This window comes from Microcaecilia unicolor, chromosome 1 (assembly GCF_901765095.1).
Source record: "Microcaecilia unicolor chromosome 1, aMicUni1.1, whole genome shotgun sequence".
In the NCBI taxonomy this organism is placed as follows: domain Eukaryota; kingdom Metazoa; phylum Chordata; class Amphibia; order Gymnophiona; family Siphonopidae; genus Microcaecilia; species Microcaecilia unicolor.
This window is the reverse complement of record NC_044031.1, coordinates 464,791,600-464,800,882: the sequence shown is the minus strand read 5'-3', so window position 1 is coordinate 464,800,882 and position 9,283 is coordinate 464,791,600. Positions and strand designations below refer to the sequence as shown.

Genomic DNA, 9,283 nt, shown 5'->3' with positions numbered 1-9,283 from the left:
CCAGCTCTGTGGGTGCTTGAGCACCCCCAATATTGAGAAAATTCCTTGTATATGTCCAGGAAGGTGTTATTTCCTATGGGGATTAGCACCTCTAATAATTTTGAAAAGTTTTTGAAAATTTTGAAAAGGCTCCTATGGCTCTATGCATATGGTTGGGCAACATGGAAACCACTAGACTGACCTCAATAGCATAAACCTCTAATATAGCTTTTCCAGATTTGTTTAGGGAAAATATAAAAAAAAATTCTAGATCACCTATAACAGAAAGTACAAAATCTGTTGCAAGCCTGAGAAAAATGAGATATGAATATATCTGTCCTGAAAAAAAAAACAATTAAAGCAAATCTGCTTACTGATGCAATTCCATCATGAGCCCTATGAAACTACATGGCTCTTAAAAAGCATATGATTGACCTTATAAAGTTCATGTTTCTAGTAAGATAACTAGCATGCATTCATTTCCCTTTTCCTACTAACAGGGGTGGACTGACCATTTGGGCAACCGAGCAGTGGCCAAGGGACCAGAACAGTTGGAGGGCCCAGTACCTCCTCCCCACATGACCGACATATTTCTCCCCTCCATCTCTGGGTCTGGTACTCCCACTCTCTGGCATCTCCCCTGTCTCTCCCCCCACAACCAGAGTTTACCTCAAAAGTTCAGTTCTCCCTACAGGGTCCCGGCATCAGCTATCTGCCGCTGACCACAATCTTCTCTCTGCCATGGCCTGCCCCTTTCTGATGTAACTTCCTGCTTCCACAAGGTTGGTCATGACAGAAAGAAGGTTCCAGTCAGCAGACAGCCTATGCCTGGACCCTGTATGGAGAAAATAACTTTTGAGGTAAATGCAGGGGGAGGGGAGGCAGAGAGCTGAACCTGGATGGAGGAGAGAGGGGGAGATATTGGCATTGGGAGGGAGTGAGATGTTGGACCTGGGAAGGAAGGGAGGGAGGCAGAGATGTTGGACCCAGTTGTGGTGGAAGGGGCAGAGATGGTACAGCTGTAGAAGGAGAGGCGAAGATGGTGCACCTGTGAGAGGAAGAAAGAACAAGAGGGAAAGATGTTGCATTTTGAGGGAGGGGGAGGGAGGGAGGAAGGGGGGACAACAATGTTGGATCTGGGGAGAGAGGAGGGGAAAGATGTGGGAATTGGGGGGGCCCGGGGCTCTTATTGCCTAGGGGCCCAGATCCCTGTCAGTCCGCCTCTGTCTACTAAAGAGACTAAATTGTAAGGTATTCTTTCAACAGTGATTTAATAGCTTGCACAGCAAAACAGCTATTGTACAACGAACCCTGTGCCTTCTGTGGAAATAAAACATTCACCAATGCCTTTTGTTACCCACATGTACTTTCTCAACTTATTCCTCCCAAGCAGTACTTTTTTAACAACATGAAGTCGTTATACTCTTTGACTAATCAAAAGTTTTGTTGTATTTTCAAGTATAGCCAGCCAGGTTTGGTTGGGTCAGCAACACCGCCTACTCGTCTGTGATGTCTGTTTGGCAAGCTTGATTGTTCCAATATTGCCATTTTCATGAGAATTCAAGGGTGGAATCTGTTTACCTGAAAAACATGACAATTGTGCAGAATTTATTTTCTGAGGAAGAAATACTTATCAGTGAATAACCATAAGGATTTTTAAAACAGTATGCTGATCATAACTAGACACACAAATCTAATTCTCAAATCTAAGTACTGTATGGCAGTACTTCTGAATTATTAATCCAAATTTTTTCAGATTCATTTTATTCTTCTATTCAGGCCCATGACAGCCTTTTATTAAAATTCCCAGCATTTAAAGGTGTACGTTTTAAATGTCAACTTGATGCTATGTTTCCCTTCCAGGCAGTTGCTATTTGGAATAAATTTCCTATATACATTCGGTTAGAATTAAATTACATGCAACTTGTAAGCTCTTTGAGCAGGGACTGTCTTTCTTCTATGTTTATGCAGCGCTGCATATGCCTTGTACAGCTATAGAAAAGCTAAATAGTAGTAGTAGTAGTAATGCAACTGTTCGATAAATTTTAATGTACTTATTTTTTTTAATTGATTATGGATATAATATCTCATTTTTGTGTGAGCTTCATAAGATGTAAACTGCCTTGAACCTCTTACTGGGATTTGTGTGATGTACAAGTCTTGGATTAGATTAGATAATACTTATTCTTATAGAGCTACTGAATGTTAACAGAACAATACAGGGTGATAACTATTCAGGTACAGTTATGTCCTTGCCCCAAGGAGCGTACAGTCTACGTAAAGAGGGTCAGTGGTGTTCTTAGGTCAGTGGGTGGATCGCTGCTGCGCCCCCCCCCAGCCCAGCGCATCACCCCCCCCCCCCCCAGCGAATCACGACAGTCCCCTCCCAGCACATCACCTCCACCCCTCCAAGCGCATCGCTCTTACCTCCTGAGGGTGCAGGGAGCAGTTCGGCTCCACCGGTTCCCTGCCCCAGAACAGGAAGTAATGTCAGAGGATGCAGGGAACTGGCAGAGCCAACAGCCACGTGGCTGCTCCCTGCACTCCCTTGCAGCATGTACGCAGAGCCTCTCCAGCCAGCCGTCCCATGGCCCAGCTACCCGCCCTCTTCTCTCTCCCAAGATCCCTTTCTTTTTTTTTTCTTTAAATTTTACCTACGAGTCCGGCAGCGCAGGGACAGTGTCAGTGAAAGCGCTTCCCTTCACTCAGTGTCCCGCCTTCTTCTGATGTCATCAGAAGAAGACGGAACACTGAGCGAAGGGGAGCGCTTTCACTGACGTTGCGCTGCCTCGGTTTGCCTCCGTTGGTCTCGTTACTTGCTCTCTCCTCTGCTACCGCCGCTGGTTTCCGTGTCGGAGTTTATTTCAGTGGGTGCTTACTGTGGGGTGCCTCTCTAACTGGTCCGGCGGTTCCGTGCCCTTTCCGGGTTGACACACGCTTGGTGGAGTGCACCAGCGGGAGTGGCTTCCCTCTTCTGGATCGGCACTGTGGAGGCCCGCAAATTGAGGCCTGCGATTGGAGGGCAGACAGGGTCACCCAGGTGAGCGATTGTTCTGGGTCGGAGCATCCGTTGCTCAGGGTCTCCGTAGAGTTTTGCAGGTTCGATTCAGGGACGTTTGCGAGTCCAGTTCCGGTCCGTTCCGGACCGTAACCTATTCCTCGGCTAGACGCGTGGATCAGCATGTGTCCGACTCACTTTTGGACTCTGGCCGCATAGTTGAGCTTGGTCCCAATGGCGCCATGTCCTGATGTCGGATATATTCGACATGCCTCTCAGTGGTGTTCCCCTTTAGGGCATATGATATACCCCCTCCTGTCTCACACTCTGTGTGCTCATGATCTGTGCAGTCATTAAGCATGAATTAGGGTGTTTTGTGGCTGTACATGAGAATTGTGATATTATGATCCCTTGTTTCATATTGTTGATGGTCTGCATTTTCCGTATGGGTGGTATATTGGTGTATTAGGTTCTGCCCAGTGTAATATTTATGGTACAGTAAAGTTCTGGGTGTGTTTTTGCACAAAGTTGTGCATAGTGTTTTGCAGTTGAGCGATTGTGGTTAGTATATGCTTTGAGCAACCACTTTATTCTTTGACATATGATACATATCTAATATCTAAATGTAATAAAAGGTATTGTGACTTTTATTTTTATTTTTTTTTTCTGTGTTATCAGACAATTATGGATTTAAGCTCCACCCCTGGCCCCACCCAACCACACTCCCTTTAGCCTCCCCAAACAGTTGGGCCACCGACCACCTATGGCCAAGCTCCTAAACTGTTCCTAAATAGGGTGGAGCAGAAACTTAACTGGTCAGCAGCAATTTTCAGTCTGCTAACTCTCTAAGTCCTTTTACTGAGCTGTGGGGAAAAAGGGCCTTGTGGTAGGCAGCAGGGGCTGTTTTTCCTACACGCCAGGACCCTTTTTACTGCAGCGGGTAAAAAGCCCCTAAAAAATGGCCATGCGGTAAGATTACTCTTACTGCGTGGCCATGCGGGGGGATCACTTACCGCCACCCATTGAGATGGTGGTGAGGGCTCCTGTGGTAACCGGTTAGTGCATGGCAATGCCCAATTACTGATAGGTTAGCGCTGTGCTATAAAATATACATTTCCAGTGTGCACTCAAGGCAGAACTACCACTGGTGGCCATGTTGGGCCAGCAGTAGTTCTGAGTTAACGTGCAGTAAGCCTGTGTTGGGCTTACAGATGCTTTGTAAAAGGGCCCCAAAGTTAGAACAGCAAAACAGCTGTCCTAACTTTATGTGGCAGGTTAACCAGGCACTGATCTGAATGTTGACCGATTCCCAGTTTACTTCTGGGTCAGCAGTCCGAGAGCCACACATGCCCCGACATTGAATATCCGGGGTTAATTTAGTCTTTATCTGGAAATGGCTTGCAAGCCACCTACCACCACAGCCTGAATATAGGGCCCTGAGTGAAAAGTTGAGTATAGATTTATTTATTTATTTATTTAAAACACTTCTAACCTGCTTATACCCTAAGCAGCTTCCATAAAAACATACATATTAAAAATATCACAAACTAAAAAAAACCCCAAAACAAACATATTCATCCTCCATCACCATACATAACATCATGGTGCTGCCGTTGTAAATTCTTCATCTGCACACTGCCCCTCAAAAAAAAAAAGCTTGGACAAAAAGCTGTGTTTTTAACATCTTATTAACTTTCTGAATACTAGCACTCATACACAGCTGGCCAGGTAACGCATTCCTCCAACTGAAAATGCCGATGCCCTTGTAGCAGCATAATACACAGAGGACACTAATCCTAAACCTAAACATTTAGTAAAGTCAGATCTTAACATCTTCCTAGAAGAAGACAAAGTGATAACCGTTCCAAAACACCATCCAGCTTATTTTCGAAAGAGAAAAACGCCTATAGTGCGACCTAAATTGGGAGATAGACGTTTGTCTCGCAAAGGCGCCCAAATCGCTATAATCGAAAGCCGATTTTGGGCGTTTCCAACTGCAGTCCGTCGCGGAAACGAATAAAGTTGATGGCGTGTCGGAGGCGTGGTGGAGGCGGAACTGGGGCGTGGTTATCAGCCAAGGAGAGATGGGCGTCTTTAGCTGATAATCGAAAAAAAAAAGCGTTTTTACTGCGATTCTGGGTCACTTTTTTTGGACCCTTTTTTTTCACGAACAAGTCCCAAAAAAGTGCTCCAACTGCCCAGATGACCACTGGAGGGAATCGGGGATGACCTCCCCAGACTCCCCCAGTGGTCACTAACCCCCTCCCACCAAAAAAACCCCCACTTTACAAACTTTTTTCCAGCCTCTATGCCAGCCTCAAATGCCGTACCCACCTCCATGACAGCAGAATGTGTTCGATCCTGTCACAGCCTTTCCCTGGGTCAGATGTGGCTCTCGGGTGCAGTACAGGGTCACATCAGCATTGCATTGTGGTGGGTGTAGGGTGTTGGGCTCCGTGATTTCATTAGCTTGTGTTACAGTCTCACGATGTTGGTAGTTGGTAGGCTCTTCTCCCATGGTGCTTTTCCCCCTGCCTACTGGGTCAGAGTGTGCCCTGTTGTGTTTCCTGTTGTAGTCCATGCGGTAGTGGCCATTTTTGTAAGCCAGTTTTAGTTCCCTTTCCTGTGTTAGCCACGCTAGACCACTTAGTTCTTCCCTTGAATGTGGCTGAAAGAGGGCATTGTACAGCATTCTGCCAGCTCTGACCTACTGCTAATCTCAGTACCAGGGAGACTCGTTGCCAGTGGGGCACAACCTCTGATCTGCAGTTAACTGTGAGTAAAGGCGGTTATTCCAATAAAGGATGTTTTCGGAGAGATTAGTCTTCAGGTGTCAACTGGTGTGCCAATGTTATATAACAGCAACCAGTCCTAGAGGCCTGCGTGTATGCAGGTCCCTGGAGCACTTTTAGTGGGTACCGCAGTGCACTTCAGCCAGGTGGCCCCAGGCCCATCCCCCCCCCCCCCCCCCCCCACCTGTAACACTTGTGCTGGTAAATGGGAGGCCTCCAAAACCCACTGTACCCACATGTAGGTGCCCCCTTCACCCCTAAGAGCTATGGTAGTGTTGTACATTTGTGGGTAGTGGGTTTTGGGGGGAGGGGGGTTGGGAGCTCAGCACCCGTGGTAAGGGAGCTATGCATGTGGGAGCTTTTTCTGAAGTCCACCACACTGACCTAGGGTGCCCAGTTGGTGTCCTGGCATATCAGGGGGGGCCAGTGTACTACGAATCCTGGCCCCTCCCACGACCAAATGGCTTGGATTAGGACGTTTTTGAGCTGGGTGTTTTTAGTTTCCATTATCGCTAAAAAAAACAAACGCCCAGCTCAAAAACGTCCATTTTTTTTCGAAAATTCGGTTCAGCCCGCCCCTTCACGGACCCATTCTCGGAGATAAACACCCATGGAGATAGGCGTTTGCATTCGATTATGCCCCTCCATGGCATTTTAGCTTAAACCACCTGATGAATAAGAGTCAAAACTTTATACTGAGCTTTATCGGGCAGATGATCAAAAGCCCCGCGCTGTTCCAAACAGTGCTCTAAAAATAGTGCTGGAACAGCGCGAGGCTGTACTGCCCCTATGATCAGAGATAATAGCATGCAAAGTTATGCACGCTATTATCTCTGATCATAGGATAAAGTGCGGGAGGATTGTGCCTGCGCGCACAATCCTCCCGCACTTGTTTGACAGGTCCGGGTTGTCAAAAGCCTGGACCTGTCAAACACAGGGGCTGGAGGTCTTTGGGACCCCCAGACCCCCCTGCAACTACAAGGCCCTGGTGGCCTAGTGCCTCCCCAAACCCCCACCCCAAGCTGGTGACACCCCCCCCCCCCCCCGACACAAGCCGACAACAAAGGGGCTGGAGATCCGGCAGAACTCCAGTCCCCCCTGACCCCTGACACAATTTCAGCCCCCAAAAAAGCCTTGGTGGCCCAGTGGCCGCAAACTCAAGCACCACCCCAAAACCTGGTGGTCTAGCAGCCCACCCCCGGTATCTTAATGGTGCAGGAGGACCCTGAGTGAAAAGTTGAGTATAGATTTATTTATTTATTTAAAACACTTCTAACCTGCTTATAGCCTAAGCATACATATTAAAAATAACACAAACTAAAAAAAAAAAAAGGTCACTCCCTCCTCTTCCAGCACCACCTTAAAAATGGCGATGTCCAGCCCTGCCTAGTGCATCCTGGGATGCGTTGGGCGGGCTTCACCACCATATAAGGGAGAAACTAAGAGCCCTGTTTAGCGTGCATTTGCATGCTACTTGCGGTCACAGCCTGCGAGTGTGTTGTTTCATGCGCTCGGAGGCTCTGATCATGGGGCGGTAGCAAACGTGGGCGCTAGTATGGCGCTAATAGCCTCTAACGCCCACATTTGCTTCTGATCATCAGCCCATGTATTTCACAGGCGACCAGTGGAGTTGCTTCAACACTGGCATAAAATGACCAAATTTGGAAATTCCAGCAAGTAGCCTGGCAGCTGCATTCTGCACAATTTGCAAGGCTTTAAGCCTATACTCTGGAACAACCAAATAAATTGAGTTGCAATAATCTATCTTTGACAAAAACCATAGCCTGAACCACGCTCCTAAAATCAACCAAACATAGGTTTCAATCAAAACAACAACCACAACTGATGGAAGGCTGACTGAACCACATGCACATTCTGTTCTCTCATCGTTAAGTTGAGCATCCAAAATCACTTAGCCCTAGTAAATTCTCAAAGAGGCTGATTTAGGAGAATAACTCAAGTTAGGAGTATAAGTCCTTTAAATATTGGTCCACAGTGGATAGGTCTCCAGGACTCCAGTTTCCAGTCTCTATCTGACAACAACAGAACAAAAGGTTACTTACTGATCCCTTGAAAGAGCTCCTCAACATTAATGGCATTCTTAGCACTGGTTTCAACAACAATTGCACTAATAGATTCAGCATATTCTCTGGCATCCTTCATAGTTACCTCCCTGAAAAGAATAAAGAAATCCATACAGAAATTAGTGCAAGTGCTTTAGAACATTCATTGCTACTCAAATACTCTTTTGTGCTGTGATGCTCCACCGCCTTCCTGCAGATACAGCTGGTTCCTGATCATTATCTCATAAACATATTTAAAAATGCAAACCACATTCCATCTTCCTCCAGGGCTTTAGTGAGAAAATACAGTAATATTTATAACTGCTGCCTCTCTGCTAATGCTACTTATGCCTCAGTTTCTCTCTCTGTCTGTGTGATTTAGGCATCTTGAATGGAACAGAAAAGCATTATTCTTCTTAGTATTAGTGTACATTTAAATTCACAGTATATCTTTAAACGAAAAGGTATTTTTCCTTCCTAACATTTTCTCTTCTGTGAAAGTAAAATTGGCAAGAAGTACAATGATTTAATTTAAGAGATATCAGAGGCTTTCATTCTTTACCAGACCGAATCAGTTTGGCAGTTAAAAAAAAAGTCAAACGAGAGAAACAAGTGCTGTCTTTAACATCAAAACTCAAGTATTCATCTGTAGAGGTGGCACTTTCAAGCCGACGGGGGAGGGGGGAGATGGGGGAGAGCAAAGCCATCTGTCACAACACTGGTGGCCAAAAGGCAGTACTGAGGATGAAAAAGCCCCTCCAGGTCTCAGTCCTGTGAGGTGCATATTGCTGTCCAGGAGTGAGGAGATTACTTATTTCAATTTGATATTCTAGAGTATCCCAAGAAGGCTACACAGGATTATATAAAACTAATTCAATCAAATAAACAACAGCATGAGCACATTTCCTATTGGAAGACAGTTTCTCTGCTCCCAGAAGGCTTAACTGAAAAAATCTAGTGGGAAGATCTGAGAAGTCTATTGGATTAATCTTGATGCAACAAGAGGGTTAAATAAACCAAAGCTGTGAGATTTAAAAATGAAAGACCATACTCTGAACACAGCTCAGCTTTTTAACAACAGCAAGAGCAACTCCTCTAGAACCAGCATAACATGGCTGCTAATTCTAACCCCTACAACTCTCTTAGGGAGTCTTATACTAAAGATTAGCTCGAGTTATCTGCAGCAGGGCCCATAGGAATAAAATGGGACCTGCTGCAGATAACTCGAGCTAACCTTTAGTAAAAGACCCCCTTAAGGATCAATATTCAATATTCAGCACAAACAGGCCATCCTACATTTGGGCAGGACAGGGGCATTGCAGGGGCAGAGTCTGCGCAGAGCCGGCACTTATCCAGACACCAGCATATTCATTGCCGGCTAGCTAACCACTCAAAAAGCAGTCCTATCGTTGCCCACTTAGCCATCAGAGCACTGGCACTGAATATCGGCC

At 46.0% G+C, this 9,283-nt stretch overlaps 1 protein-coding gene across 2 annotated transcripts in view; it reads right to left on the bottom strand.

Moving 5' to 3' along the window:
- Nucleotides 1–1,113: 1,113 nt before the first annotated feature.
- Nucleotides 1,114–9,283, bottom strand: part of RAB31 (RAB31, member RAS oncogene family) — a 123,343-nt gene continuing 115,173 nt past the window's right edge. Inside the window, exons 5-6 of one of the 2 annotated variants that reach the window (XM_030190129.1) lie at nt 7,833–7,942; nt 1,114–1,560 (exon numbers count right to left, since the gene is read on the bottom strand). In XM_030190129.1, the coding sequence (XP_030045989.1) occupies nt 1,463–1,560; nt 7,833–7,942 (208 nt within the window). In that variant the 3' untranslated portion in view covers nt 1,114–1,462. The remainder of the gene's footprint in view (nt 1,561–7,832; nt 7,943–9,283) is intronic. The other variant, XM_030190128.1, reaches the window with a different exon arrangement.